This window comes from Ornithodoros turicata, chromosome 5 (assembly GCF_037126465.1).
Source record: "Ornithodoros turicata isolate Travis chromosome 5, ASM3712646v1, whole genome shotgun sequence".
Taxonomy (NCBI): Eukaryota; Metazoa; Arthropoda; class Arachnida; order Ixodida; family Argasidae; genus Ornithodoros; species Ornithodoros turicata.
The window spans coordinates 68513112-68529280 of record NC_088205.1 but is presented as its reverse complement, the minus strand read 5'-3'; the positions used below and the strand labels follow the sequence as shown (position 1 = coordinate 68529280).

At 47.7% G+C, this 16169-nt stretch overlaps 1 protein-coding gene across 4 annotated transcripts in view; it reads left to right on the top strand.

Annotated features, from left to right (window-relative positions):
* Window positions 1–16169, top strand: part of LOC135394650 (sodium-dependent dopamine transporter-like) — an 89916-nt gene that overhangs the window by 46245 nt on the left and 27502 nt on the right. The window contains exon 1 of one of the 4 annotated variants that reach the window (XM_064625494.1): window positions 15350–15586. The exons of 2 other annotated variants lie outside the window; for them this stretch is intronic. In XM_064625494.1, coding sequence (XP_064481564.1) covers window positions 15503–15586 — 84 coding nt within the window. In that variant the 5' untranslated portion in view covers window positions 15350–15502. Of the gene's footprint in view, window positions 1–15349; window positions 15587–15634; window positions 16073–16169 lie in introns of those variants that run through there. One more of the 4 variants, XM_064625496.1, reaches the window with a different exon arrangement.

Sequence of the window (16169 nt, the reverse complement as noted above, 5' to 3'; positions counted from 1 at the left end):
CGTGTCGACCATCTTCGGAGGAACTCTGTCTCTCCAAGTGTAACAAACTGGGTCTCCAAGAAAATGACTACCTGCTTGTGGAGCGACATGAGGAGAGGATACTGAACGCGAAGACGCCTGCTTTGAGCTACCGCTCTGCATCTGTTCTTCCACAAGACGTACCTTGCCACTGCAACGAGCAGAAGAACAAACCTGTCCCTGATCCGGTGCCCTAAACGGTAGCGGAACGGGAAAACCCGGCAAACGAGAGTCCAAAACGTCCTTGCTACAACGCAGTCGTCTAACACGTGAGACACTGATTCAATGTTGGGACAATTCGGACAAAGGGAAGTATTGGTAACACCCCACCGGTTTAAGCGATCACGCGTAGGTAGAACTCCCCAGGCCGCCTTCCACAAAAAGTCACAGACTTCGCGTGGGAAATTGTCGGGCCGGATATCACCCCACGATAGACCCAGGTTTCTCAAGTTATCCAACCGGGGTTCATCCAAGAGACATAGCAGTTCGCAGATACGGGATGCAGGGACCGATCGAGGATCGACCTGAGGGTCCTGAGCCTGTATGTCGCAAAAACGCTCTGCGATACGTCGATAAAACAGGGACGGGGAAGTGGCTTCAGGGTACCTATTCCCTAGTCCGCGAGGAACTAATGCTCTGCGAAAGTGGCCCATCCAGTACAACGCAAGCGCACGCGCTGAATGCTCAGTATCGTCAAGAACACGAAGGACAGCCCGAAGGGCAAGCAGTGTACAAAAAGTAGAAATGCACGGGAGGCTCCAGCCTCCCTGGGATCGCGGCTGTTGTAGGACCGTGCGTCTAACAAGAGCTGTTCTTCCTCCCCAAAAGAAGGAGAATATCACCGAAGAAACCCTAGTGCATACAGCACGGGGCGGTATAGCAACCCGGGAAACGAACCACAGCTTACTACATAGCACATTCTTGATTAGATACGCCCGCTCCTGAAAAGGTAGGTCAAACCTACTGGCTATCGAAACCTTGCGTTCAACGTCCTGAAGCAGGGAATCCCAGTTTTCTCGTGCCACGCCCCGTTGGTCAAACACTACCCCCAGGATTCGAAGGGATAAGCACTGTTCTATACCGCCTAAGAAGTTGCCACTAAAACCAGCAACTGGAAATGCCTTACTTTTTGTATTGTTAAGCCGAGCACCGGAAACCCGCGAATACTCGCCAAAAATCTGAAGTGCTTCGCACAGGCTATCACTGTCCCAGAGAAAGAGTGTAATGTCATTTGCATACGCAGATACCACCACAGAACCGCCGCAGGGGAGCGGAAACCCACGAATACGAGGGCAAGCAGCAAGCCTACGTAACAGCGGGTCTATGCACAACACGAACAGCATTGGGGATAACGGGCACCCCTGACGAACCCCACGTGTTATTGGAAACGGCTGCGCTATGTTGCTGTTAACGACGAGGTCGCTTGTCAAGCCTGAGTACAACGACCGAAGCAGCGAGATGAAGGCTACGGGAAAGCCAAACATACGCAGAACACCAAAAAGATAAAAATGCTCCACGCGGTCAAAGGCCTTGGCCTGATCAAACGAGACGACTGAACCAGGCTGGTGAGAGCTGTGGGCATATTCAATGGCATCTCGTGTCAATAGCAAGGACGAGAAGATAGTTCTGCCCAAAACTGAGCAGGTTTGAAATGGAGATACGAGGTAGGGAAGTGCATTCCTCAAACGTGTTGCGATAAGTGAAGCAAGGATCTTGTAATCACTATTCAGCTAGAGAAGCTAGAAGAACACTATTCGTAATAGGACGCCAGGATTGTGGTGAGTTGCTATCGCCACCCTTCGGAATAAGGACAATGCGACCATGCTTGAAAGAAGGCGGAAGACGGTGCTCTTGTAGAAATCTAGTGAACAACGCGACCATAGACGGACCCAGGGCTGTCCAAAAGCATTTGTAGAACGGCACAGGCAGCCCGTCTGGGCCCGGAGCAGAAGAGACTTTTTGTTCAGCAAGGACGGCTTTAACTTCTGATAAGGTCACAGAACAACACAACGCCGATCCCAAATCATCTGGCAGTTCGGGCAACGAAGCCAGGAAACGTAACATCTCTTCGCTAACCTCGCTTTCCTGGCTTTCAGAAGAGAACAATTGTGCAAAGAAAGTGCGAAATACTTGAACGATGTCTGATGGGGCAGAGGAGACAGACCCATCCGCCAAGCGTACTTGTTCGACATGACTCTGTCGAGGTTGCCTAATGTCGGAGTTACGCATGTAGCGCAACACGTCGGGGTCCAAGATAGGACGGTTGCGGTTGAACATAACTGCCGCAGTCCGGGACGAAAAGCGCAAAGCTCGGTAATAGCGCTGTTTCAGGATGTCCAGATACTCTTGCATGAACAACGTAAGGGGCCCTCCACGTTTCACTATGAGCATTCGACGACGAAGTTCATTTAAATGTTCAGTGAGAGCAACCTTCCTGCGTCTACCAGCTGCGATCAAAAGCTCTGACCAGTGCCGCTTAAGCGTGTCCCAGACGACCGGGTCGAAGTCTGTCTCACGCAAAGAGTCACGGATTGCCACCTCTACTTCAGAAGTAACTTCGGGATCGTGTAATATTGCGCTATCTAGCCTCCACCAGCCGGGCCCTCGAGTTTCAAAAGTCGAGAGATCCAGCGCGACGAAAAAAGGTACATGATCTGAAATATATCCCACTGAGACAGGAAACGGTGACGTTCGGCATTGAACAATGCGGTCAGCGTATTCATTAGGCACATATGCTCTGTCCAGACGACTAAACGAGTTCCCACGGGACCAAGTGTAATTGAACTCGTTGCCATACAAATGGACCCAGGCGTCAGTTAAGGAATACTGCTGCACTATTCGCCTCAGTTCACGCGCGTTCCACGTAGGCCGGCCGAAACCTGGACCAGATACATCCCTGCGAGAATCTAAAACACAGTTAAAATCCCCTATTAATATAAGTGGATGCGGTTCAAGCATGAACGAATGCAAGTTTTGAAAAAAAGCGTTAGATAACCCGGGACGAGCGGGCCCGTACACGTTAAGAACACGAACTTTACAGTTTGCAATGTAAATATCAAGACACACTACGAGGCCCGCAGCGTCATAACAACAAATACAATCACGAAGCATCGACGGTCGGAAGACAACTACACCGACTCCCTCCGACCGCGCAGACCCCAACGAGAAGAAACAGTTTACAGAAAACCGCCTACGAAAGTCACATACGTCTTTGGGCGAACTAAAGTTCGTTTCCTGGAGGAGTAATAGGTCACAAGAGGACACCCGAGCAAGGTGCAGTATCTCACGCTGCTTATCCGGGCATTTAAATCCCTGGGCATTCAGAGTGAGAAGGCTTAGTCGCATGAAGAATAAAAGGCTCATCATCATTCCTGGGAAGATCCGGAGTCCGTACTAAGCTCCATTACATGGTCGCTGTCAGCTCGCTTCTTCTTCTTTTTCACTTCCTTGGGGCTACTCGTTGAGCGCATTATTCTCTTGGAATCTGGCCTACTACAGTCCGCCTGAACAGTATCCACAGGTGACCCATTCGTTGAGGATGCAGCAGCTGGCGGACCAGCGCATGGCGGATGAGACACGAAGTTCTCGTCGGCAGGTACGTTGTCAACTGGAGGGCTAGAAGTCAAGGGAGGCTCACCTTCGGAATCCATTTTCTGATCCAGCGATGCATCCTCTGATTCGTAGCAAACCGTGTTGGAGTCTTCAGATGAAACTTCCATTGACCAGCTCCCGTGGCTCAGTGGTTAGCGTGCTGGCCATGTCACGTCGAGACTGCGAGGTACCCGGGTTCGAATCCCGGTGCCGGCTGTGCTGTCTGGGGTTTTTCCTGGGTTTTCCTCAGATGCTTTCAGACATATGTCGGCACAGTTCCCTTAGAAGTCGGCCCAGGACGCACATTCCCCCAGGGCGTGAGTCGTGACGTTGCCCACATATGTGAGGCCGACAACGGCAAGCCCTATCACCGCCACCACCACCACCAACTTCCATTGAATCATTCCTCTCCGCACACGGCGACACCTTTTGTACTGCGCTGGATGGCAGATGAGCTACTTGAGTTTCTGTCAGCACCCCTTGTGCTTCACCGGGCAAATCTTCAGCCTCCTGCTTCCGGGGATCGGCGGGGGCATCGTGTAGCGGCGGAAAAGCAACCGCTGGCGAGACCAATACTTCAGAATACGGTCGCCTCTCTGTGCAGTCAGCGGTAGCATGGTTGGCTCCACACCTTTGACAGGGTCGCTGGCAGGACAACGTTGGGTGACCGAACGTGCTACACCGGTCGCAGAATTCTTCGCGGCAAGCAGCCTTAAAATGACCCTCTTTTTTGCAACGTCGACAGACTTTCTTCATGCCAACGTAATCAAAGGTTACGCGATGGCCAAGTACGCGAAGAAAATTAGGAACCGGGTTGTTCACGGACATCTCGATTTTCACCACTCTGTCCCCATTCCTCACTGTTGGCCTACCCTTGTACCGACAATAAGAAATATCCAGCACCCTGCCATGTGAATGAAGGGCACTACGAAGACATTCATTTGGGATGAAAACTGGAAGATATCGACAGATGACGTTGACGACTCTGGGACCCACGGGGACGATTTCTACACTTTCATTCCCAACCTTAATACAGCCAGCCGCATGAACCTTCTTCATGGCGCTAGCTGAGTAGACTACCACCTGGAAGGACGTTTCTCCCAGGTGTTGTACACTGAAAACGGTGGCTTCTCCGGCGACCGCCACACTTGCATCGACGATGTCATCTACAGACGTCCCAGCAGGGACAGACACATTAAAAGCCCAGTCTTTCGACGGCGTGCGATCTGACATTGCTGCCCCGGTAGAAGGCGTCACTCAGATGACGACAACGTCCGGGGCGACCACGAAAATGTATCCAAAGATCAAGAGGCAAGAGAACACACGTCCGAACACTATGCTTCTTTTATTCTGCTTTTATTTCTGCTTATTATTTATGCTTCTTTTATTAGCTTCAAATTATTTGAGCTTGTTATGCGTCACCGCAACCGACAGTCGATAGACAGAAGGAAACGGAGAAGAAGAAGAGGAGGGGGGAATTTATTGGCAGAAAAACGAAAGGAAAGATTAAAGGGGAAAGGTGAAGCGAAGCGTATTGCGTGTGGTACAACCACAGCGATTTCACGAGAACTTCCAGTTAATAAAAAAGCTTTCCCTCATGGTCGTCAAACCACTGTACTGTGGCGGCTTTAAAAGCGCCCAAGTCCTCGAACCTCGTGCCCTTGAGGTTCTTTTTCAATTCGGAGTAAAAAATAGTCGCTGGTGGCCAGGTGTGGACTGTAGTGAGGATGGTCAAGCTGTTCGAACCTACACTGGCCATGGCCACCCTGGACAACACATACCTGTGGACTCGGGCGTTGTCGTGAAGCAGGAGACTCCTCTTGTCACCATCCCTCTGCTCTTCTCCAGTATGGCTTGCCTCAGATTCTGGAGAATGTCGGTATAGTATACTCCCTTTTTATAGTGCCTCTCTTGCCAAGGATCATCAGGCCTTCACTTTCCTGACTCACCGCTGGGTTTTGAATCTTTTCGGAGGCGGAGATCCCCGTCTCCACTGCATGGATTGTTGCTTGGTTTCCAGGTCCCACTGCTAAAGCCACGTTTCATCTCCAGTCACTAGTCTTCTTGGTTGCCTCTCGTATAGATGTACAAAAGCTCCCGAGATGAACTCCTGCGGTGGTGACGATCATGGACGGAGAGGTTTCGAGGTACCCATCTAGCGGACAACTTGTACATTCCTAAAACATTGCGAATGGCGGTGACCACTCCCATAGGAAACGGTCAGTCCCATGGCAACCTCAGATAGCTTCATTCTTCTATTGTTCATGATCAGGGTCTCAGCCTGGGCAGTATGCTCTGAGTCGGTCGAAATGGAGAGTCTCCCTGACCTTGTGACATCTTTCATGGCCTCACACTTGAACTCGCTGAACCAGCGGGTTACTGTGGAAAAGGGAAGATAGCCATCACCACACACTCTCAACACTCGATCGTGAATTCCCTTTTGTGTCAGCCGACCTTCGTCTGGCTGACCTTTCCTTCCTTTTTCTTAATAAACATATCCACCCCCTTTTTAGAATTGCCCCCTTTGCACAAAAACTTGATTACATTTCGGTATTCAATTTTAAACTTGTTTAGAGTCGACATGTTCACAAGGCCACCACTGGACACAGGATGAACCGCATGGGTCGATATTGGGAGCACGTTCTTTCAGAGAGCTAAGATAACGAATCACATTAAAAGATATGGGTTTGGGTGGGGGCGCTGGGTGGGGTTTAAGTGCATGCTTCCGGCGGGGCTGTACGAATCTGCTTCGTCAATGGAATGCTGCGCATAGCGCGTGACCACGTGGGGTTCAGCAACCTTCTCTCGGAATCGGGGCATACAATATGAAGTGCACACAGCCGGGCGCGCCATGTTTCCAATGTTCAAGCAGGGGCGGATACAGACCATCACTTGGGGGTGGGGAGAGGAGGAAGCCTCGTGTTTAACTTAATGATCCTGGATCCGTCACTGTTCAAGAGACACACGAGAAAAAAGAATAAGAAAACAAAGGTGAACCACCGATCTCACTTCTCTGTCGTGTTCCGCTGGCTCTGCGCCATGGATATTGCTGAATCAAAAGCTATTGCTCTCCTTGGAGCAGATGTTTTGCCCCTGCTCTGCCCATGGAACATTTCGCGCCTGACCCGATTGTGCGAATGGAACAGTTTTCACCCCTTCACGGGGCAAACTTTGACCCAGCTCTGCCAATGGAATGCGCCATTAGTTAAAAAAAATTTGAATGTCCCTCGTTTTTTTTTTTGATTCCGTGTTAGTGCCGCGAAGCAACTGTGGCTATGAGAGGCGAACAGACGTGGACAGACGGAAAGAGGATAACAGGAAGGAGTGGGGGACAGGAGGATTAGTATGCGTCCTGGGGCGACTTCAGGGGAAACTGTGCCGACATTCCTCTGGAAAGTCTTCGGAAAACCTAGGAAAAACCTCAGACAGTACAGGCGGTGGTAAGATTCGAACACACCACCTCCCAGTCTTCAGCACGACCTTGGCTATCAACAACGAGTGGACACCTTAGCCCACCACTCGACCATGTCGCTGGTAATGCCCCTCGTACGTGCACAAATCATGCTTCGCGTCTCACGGACTTGATCACTTTCTCTCATGTAACTTGTCTCAACCGATTATGTACCTTCAAAGGGAAATATTTCACCCCCCACCGTAATCAGAATGTAAGTGTGTCTAGCTGGAGCATTATACACCCCAAGAACTCACCTGTAAGCTTTCGAATCGACGTATTTCCGGGATTATTTGTATTTCATTGTCGTGACAGCCGGCAGCGAGTTTAGACCCATGGGAATGAGCAAGCAGGAGAATTCCATCATTACCTCGGGTGACGTTTCCATGACGTCAAGCCTGGACAGTCCCGTGTGAGCGTCCTCTCCAGAACTTGCTTTTCGCGTCTTATCCGCAGCGGGACGCAGTCAATTCCGTGGCATGAGCCGCAGAAGCAATTCATTCACGCAATTGAGGTCGCGTGAAAATGGCACCAATATAGTAACCCGACCGCGCATTTCGTCACAGGAACACCCTCGTGTCGTCACAATGTCGTGACACTGACGTCGTGCAAACGTCTCTCTGCGCGGGAATTTCAAACCGCACGTGCTGACTCCAATGATTTATGATGCGAATAAGAAAGCGCTTAAAGCGGCGAAATGCATATAAGTGATTCCGTAGATTAGGAAATTCACCGTAGTCGTGGCAACAACGACGTACGAAGTGATGCTTGGAGAGCGAACTATGCCGCTCTTTGGTTTTATCTCGCACAAAGTGTTCCACATAAAAACATACGCACAACCCAACGCAAACGACTTTTACTTGCGAAGCATTCAACGAAAAGTACACCAAACACAACCCCTCTTCGCTGGCAGGCGTGTTGAAACGCACTTCTTTCGCTCCGCTGTAACGGCGCACAATCCACGAACAGCATAACAAATCGCGCTGTCAATTGAACGAGAGCTCTTGTAACTCTCGTCTGAAGCGCCCGTCATTTTGAAGCGGCTTTTGGCACGAGCTTCTTCCCCTCTCTCCCTGTAATTATGGCCTGCTGAGCGAAACACGGCTCATTAACGTCAACTTACTTCCTACGCAAAGCCTGTCGTGCACATCTTCACTTGCGGCACAGTCTTTGGTCTTATACGAGTTGTTACTAGGGTGTGTCATTCACTTTTCGTCGCCTGCTACGTGGCGTTGAAGGGACGTTAAACTGCGCCTTGCGGAATGAAAGTTGCCGTTACCTTGACATCAGACACAAATATAGCAGATATACCCGTTGCGTCGTTCGTGAATTTGCCAGCAAACGAAACCGCAGTTTGCACCTTCCTTCTCCTCTCCTTCTTAAGAAGCGCGACAACGCGGAGCGTTCTCCCATTGGTTTCCTCAAAGGAGCTTCCACGATGGTGGTGGTGGTGACGAAAACCGGCTTGCATATTCCGCGATGATTGAGCAAATCGCTTGAGGTGACCAATAGGAAGCCGCTCTACACTGCCGCGCTTCGTGAAAACAGGGAACGGGCAGATTGCGGGTTCGTTCGCGTACACTCTTAAAAGTGAACTTCACCACATAGCACGCTTATAGCCAACCATCATCCTGAATGACATACTCCCCCCGCCACAGATCTGTAGAAAACGGGAGGCGTACGCCTTTTTGTGACATTTATGCAGAAATGTTAATTGTCACAAGGTGGTGGTGGTGTCACAAAAAGGCGTACACCCCGCGCTTTCCACAAATCAAGGGTGATAGAAGGTGTCACCCTGTACAATGGTTCGCCCACAGCGTGCTATGTGGTGAAGCCTTGTTTTAAGAGTGTAGAAATCACGAGCCACCTCCTTAATGTAAAGGTAACGATAAATTTAATTCCGTGAGCAGAAACATTCACACGTTAGCGCCCTTTTAATGTGTATTTTAGTTAAAGTTGACCGTTATGTGCAGTGATGTAAACGAGTGCAAAGGGGGAAATTTGTTTCCCAGAAAAAAACTCACATAAACATGGCTCCGCGCCTTCACCCTTAACTCGCCACTCCGATTATAACGAGGAGTATGATGCCACGTCACCGATGACGTTACAGGGGCAACTCGTTCTGTTTCGCCTGTCAGTGGGGGTCAGCACCCTGTCCCTTTACAGCCGTAAACCAGTTTTGCCAGTTCTCCCGGAGAATCGGGGATAGAAGCACGACCATCTCTATATTATATATAAGATATCTCTATATCTATATTATAGAGATGGTCGTGGACAGAAGGAGCGGCTGAATCATCACCGAGCCAGGAGCAATGCTTTTTCAGAACCCCGAACAGCCGAGTAGCCGACAACATTTCTCTGGATCAATCAGCGAGCGCGGCCCCTGTAGCGTCAGCGCGAGGTCCCAACGGCTGGTACTGCTCTCCACCGCCGTTGCGCACGGTCGCTTTTTGCGGCGTACTTTAAATTCAATTTCTGCGATAATTATGACTCTGTGGTGTGAATTACTTCGCATGGTGCATCTTACTGGCCTACTTAACAGTTTTATAGGAAGAGAACAGGGTGTTAAAAATGACTTATGTGCTACATTAAGGGTTGTCTTCTCTCTTCAAGAAGATTCTGTTGTGATTTGTAATATGCTTCAAATGCGTCACTTAGTTGGTCACTGTCATGTAGCAGTCGTCTGCCAATCCGGAGCGGCCTCTTTGTCTGCTTCCCTTGCTGGCGTCTGTGGGCGCTGTGGTCAGCAAAATATCTAGCTTAGAAATTCTAATGAATCCTAATGTATGAAAAGCATACTAGAAACTCACGCTTGGTTCGTGCCATCACAAAGGCGAATTCAACATTGTGACATGTAAAAAATATGGTTGTATTTCATTTTACAGTCCCTTTGTTTTTAAACTCTCCTGACAATGACATCTGTATTGGAAACGCGTGCACCGCATACCTGTTTGATTTACTTTCAGCTTTTTGTGAACACGCAGAAAAACGAGATGCAGAGGGACGTAAACAAGGACGACGTGACAGGTATAGACAGAAATGAATCACGCAGGAAGCTTGCTCTATACTGCCAGGTTGAGCGTAACATGAGTACACGCAATCGTTCTTGGGCACAGGATAAACTACATTATTATTATCATCAAACAGCGTTAATGTTATTATAATCTTGCTGGTCGCACACTGGTGAAGCCGAAATCTCCACATCGTTTTTCCTTCAAATCAAGTAATCAAATTGCCACGATGAAGATGATGATGGTAGAAAAAAAAAAAAGAAAGGAAAGGAGATGTGAGCCAGCTGTGGGTAAAGCTACTCTAGATCTAGTACAAAGAGAGAGAGAGAGAGAGAGAGAAAAGCGTCTAAAAGGACGAGAGCTCTGCTATGCGATGCTATGCTATGCTATGCTATGCTATGCTATGCTATGCTATGCTATGCGATGCTATGCTATGCTATGCTATGCTATGCGAAGGTGATGAGTGACCGCTGTGCACCCTGACGAAGAATCGCAGGCCATTCGCCCAGCTCTTCCACGACGTCAAAGGGTCGGCTATCGAGACGGTCCGGGGATCTCTGAAGTTGCAAACGGGCAGTGCGAAACCGCGCACATTCGAAAAGAATATGTTCCGAATCTTCACGCACACCACACATTGAAGAAAACGACGAAGCTTGAACGCATATCTTGAACAGGAATGCTTTGGCCAATGGCGCATTGAGTCGGAGTCACATACTGTGCGAGATATCTCGTTTCTATAGCACTGGACATCGTGGACATCTGGACATTTCTATAGGACATCGTCGAGTAACTTAATTTTTACTTTGCGTGCTCCAGTGAAAAGTCAAAGTGGCAGGTTCGAAAGGGAAGGGTGTCCCAACTACGCATAGTGGTAGATGAGTCAATTAAACCCAGAAGGACGAATACAACACAAGCCCCACAAGCCACAGCGCATGGTTGCACATACTGCAATTGAATAATGGCACTTGAAGAAATGCCGGAGGGCGCGCCGAGGGTGTGGGTTCGAATCCCCACTGCTGTTGTAGTTTCTTCAACTGCCACTATTCAATTGAAGTACAATATCCCCCTCGCTTTTGTCGCGTCTCATCATCGCCCCTTTATGTGTGTGTGTGTGTCACATGCTAACCCAAGCAGTACAACATCTTGGCCCAATCTTGGACAAATATTGGCAATACTGGCCCCATATTGGTCTAATCTTGGTCCAATATTGGGCCGAAAATGCCAATATTGGTCCAAGATTGGCAATATTGGGCCAATCCTAATATTGTGCTGCTTGGGAAGTGTTACATATCGACTAACCAGGACTCAGTGACAAGTGTCACAAATTCACAATAACATTACCATCACAATACACAATGGTTATATTAGCCGACGAGACCTTCACTTTCTTTTTCTTTCTTTTTTCTTAATAGATATATATCGAGACCCGGAAGCAACTGTTCGTGCCTGTATAACGTTTCATTCGGATATAGCGATACATCATTATATATTCTGTCTCAGAAAGACACGTGTGTGTGTGTGTATGTGTGTCTCAGGGAGACGGTGTAAGCGCACCTGCGAATTGTCTGAAAACATCACGCTGCTTTCACATGATTTCATAGCATAAAATTTGTGTTTCCTCCACAGTAATATGCGGCACGTGGGGTCTGAAGCTCCGTTGCAGTAGCTGTTTCAGATTGTTGCTGTATAGCAGACAAAGCAATGTGCTGACCTGGTCTGTTTGAAGAGCGCTTTCACTTACACGTGCCATCGAAAACATTAGGATTCCATCACACGTTAGCATCGTGTTGCGTGTTTAGTACAACGAGTTGCAGCGAGCGGACATCGGGTAGCGATCCCGGCTAAACCGCGCGTATAAGAACGTATAGGCAAAGTCATGTGGTAAGGAAAGGGGTACCCACGTCCTATAGCGTCAGATACCATATACGGTATGTCGAAAAGTATTCCACGTTGTTGAGGGACGTTGACGATTGCAGAAGGCTCTGACTTTTCCAAAGCGAGAAACACCCGTGTCAGCGTCAAAACACAGTCTTAAAATGGAAGATCATTGGCAACGACGCTCTGACCCCGTTGCGGTAAGTTTGCTGATATGGTTCCACATATATGCCTCGTATTCTATGAAACTCCGAGAAGCGGTTATTTTCGAATTCGATTATGATTCAAAATTACTATATAATATGGACGTAGCGATAGAATGCATCGAAACCTGTATCCGGCTAACTTAAACCATATCGCAAGTCCTTAGAGCGTTTTAGTGCATCGTACGCTATCGCCTTTGCGTACGTAAGAGATAGCGTGGTGGTTCAGCGCAATGCGCGACGCTCTCTTTATGTTTTGCGCGTACGCACAACCACCAATGCAATGCCTTATGTACTCAAAAGCGATAGCGTATGACACCCTAAAAGTCACTATTGTATGTGGAAGGTGATTATACCGTACCAGTGCAGGTCACGAGTGTTACGATATACAGGGTGTTTAACGAAAACTGAGCCAAAGTTTAAAAATAGAACAACAACACCTACTACATGAATGACGATGAGATGAGGGTGGGATGATGAAAATAGAGTGGTTCATTGCACACTACAAAGACGGACTGCGTTGTGTAACCAGTGGCGTGAGGTTACTAAAACTAATTTTGTTTTGCAATTAATTAATTAGTTAAATTAGTAATTTTTTTAATTATAAGGATTAGAGCCAAAATGTGAATGATTTTTACCCTTTACAGATTTCTTTTATAAAAAAAGTTGTGAGAACGGCATAGATGTCATTTTTGTGATTTTATCTCCATTTTTCTTTTAAAAATCAATCAATCATTTTTGCAGTTGAGTTCTACGATCAGCCGTATATCCTCCGTTAGAGAGTATGTAACTACAATATGTGTAATTACCTAAAATTCATTAACTAACTCTTTCATTAGGGAATTTCTGGCAAAAGCGAGATAGCGGAACGGGAGACAATCCTCGTTGAAAGCCATTCTACCTTTTAAAAATCCAGGAAAGTGCGCGTGCCGTGAAATATCCATTTGCCGAATGTGCTATGCAAATGAGCCGAAACTGAAAAAGCGCGTGTCAGGAGCGCATCGCCTTCGCCGACGGTGGCTTATATGAGCAAGAAAGCGGTTTATCTGGCCAGCAGACCGGCACCTCCTCCAATCACCTCCATCGCTCCAAATCACGTGACCTTCTGACGTGTTGTGAGCGCTGTGCTCCCTGCCTTTCCGGTAGCCACAGTTTCGGTTTCGGATCATTTGTATATTAAAATTCGGAGATAGATATTTTAACGCACGTGCGTGTTTCAGGATTTTTGAACGTGGAATGGGTTTTCAACGAGGATAGTTTGTCATTCCGCTATCTCGCTTTCTCCCGAAATCCCCTGATTAAAGAGTTAACCAATGCATTTTAGGTAATTCGTCATTTTGTAGTTGTACACTTTCTTCGAGAGTATGTCCGCCTGGCTGTATAACTCAACTGAAAAAGAAAAAAAAAAAGGACACCTTCGCTGTTCTCGTAGCATTTTTTAAATAAAAAATCAGCAAAGGGTACGTATAAACACACTGCATATTGTGCACACGGCCCGGCACTGCCTCTTGGGAATAGGAGCTAAAGTCACCGCGTTTATTGAACCGTGGTATTAGAATTTTTAATTACCGAAATTCACACCGGCTCACAACAATTAAAAACAGTGAATAAAATTGACGTTTCGGAATCCATCCGGATTCCATCATCAGAACGCGGTCTAGGTGGTCGTCCCCGCTCTTTTATACATCAAGGGGGCGTAGCATTCGGGTAACGGGCCGGGATGCCTGTTCATGGTGTTATCTATCTTCTTGATAAACCAGGACTCCAATTGTTTACGTACCCCCCAACGTTTTTCATGTGCCAAGAATGTGAATTTCGGAATGTGAATTTCGGTGTGAATTTCGGTAATTAAAGATGTATGTTCCCGGCCTTTGGTCAATCTTTAGGTATTAGAATTTAGCGATATAACCGACGATGGACCATCTCCTGCCGCTAATCCTATAACCCTTAATCTAAATACGCATCCAGTGACTTATTAAAACCGCTTATGTCCGTTTCGTGCTAATTTCCTGTCTGTGTCATCTTTGCGTATTTGGCATGGGAAGCTTGATCTCCTTTTTTTTTTTTTACGACGAGGCAATCAGTATGTTATCGTGACATCAAACGGCACCAAATTATTCGGCTATTCTATGAGAGGGAGTTCATAACCTGCTAGCGTTTTATTCTGAAAAGAAGGTTTTTGACAATTTTACGCTTGTTGAAATCCCTTTGGGATGAACAAGTTATAGAGGATGATGCAGGATATGTAACCATCAGTGTTTGTTCTAAAATCGCATTGCTAGCCTTCTTTAATTGCAAATTCGACAGCTGGAAGGCTTTGTTCGTGCAGTGTCGAGATACTTAACGCGTCGAGAAAAATAATCAGAACACGCTGATAGCGCAGCAGTGACCACCGTGCTTCCCTCTGTCCAATAGGCACTTTCCGGTTACTTTTCTCGATACATCAAGTGTCTTGACACTGAACCAACATAGCCTCCCTGTACTGATATTACTCCTTTCTGACGTCACTTGCAAGGAGACACGAAAAAACACAGAAACTGGCTGTAACGTTGTTGTAATCGGTTGACATCATCACGCGTAGTTAACCGGTTCCTGCAGCTCAAACTCCCGCGAATTTTCCGACAACATAAAGGCCTTGAACCCCGCTGGGAATAACCGCAACACAAAGCATCAGAGACCAGAAATTACTCTGACTCAGTCCCCATAGCGATCAAGGAAAATTACCTCCTACGCGGGACGTTGTTACCACGTGAACAGACACCTTCGTTTTCTCGCAGAAGAAGCTAGATAAGAGAAGTTCGAACAATGAGACACCTTGAAAACGTAACCACATGTAATAAAGAATTCTTCCCGCACAACCCGTAACAAAGACGCCAATCAGTCTGATCGAATTCGATTGCTCCTTCTGCACCTTCTGACCGTGAAACCGTGAGAGACGTCTTGCATGATTGACTCCGCCTGACACGCGGCGTATACACGTATTTCTTATTGTGTCCACGCACTTTCATGACGTTGCTAAAGTCCTCAACGGCTTCTGAATTGACAAGACCTCAGCGACAACGCTGCTGGTGCCTGCAGCCAGAGGGCGGACTCACGAGGTCACACGTCCCATTACTCGGAAGGACCCAGTCATCGCGCCCAGCTTTTTAAAAGCTTCCCTCTGATGACGAGAGGGGATGTGATCATAATAACACGCGGCGCTGTTCTCGGCCGCGCACATTGTGCTGTACTTAGAGCCACTTTGATCAGTTAGAAGGAAGACATCGTTCGTCGAGTGTTGTTCCGCGCAGTGCGAAAGGACGCGGCCAGACTGCAGGTCTGGAGAGAACAGGCTTAACCCGTGTGTCATCACCATGCAGCGTCGACTTTCTAGACAAGCGATTGAGCTGTTCTTCCCGCCAATCAGATACAGGAAAGGGTGTGACATCACCGGCCAGGTATTATTTCGTTCCAATCTGTTTCCGGTTATATCCGTGATATCTTGGCTGTTCTTTAAAACAGGAAACTGGTTTCTGCAGAAAGGGGTGTTTCGTTTCGTCGAGACAGCGTGTACGCAGAAGCTGTTTTTCTGATGCTCACGAGCTATGTGGGTTGGTCTTGCGGTTCCTGAGGATTTTCGTGCCCCCGAAGGTCTTACAAGTTGGTGAGGGAAAGACTCGAGCTGTGCCAAGTCCAAGTGCTATATTTGAGAAAAGAGATAAACTCTTAGAGCTAAGCGTGCAGTACGTATTTCGAGTGCGTGAAACACGATGGGTTTGAACGTGGATTCATCGTTACCAACGGAATTACCGTAAAATGGTAGTGTTTTCCGACACTGTATGGTGCTTTGTTGAAAGAAAAGAAGTGAGTGGTTGTGCATACAAAAAGTGCATCGAACGGATAGTCTCACCAGAGGTCAACCTGTGCAGAACGACTTGCCAAAGGTACGAATTTTTTTATTTGCCTTTGAAAAATTACAACACTGGAAATTTAAATTTTCGAAAGTTCTAACACCTGTTATACAGCTAAGGAACCGTACGC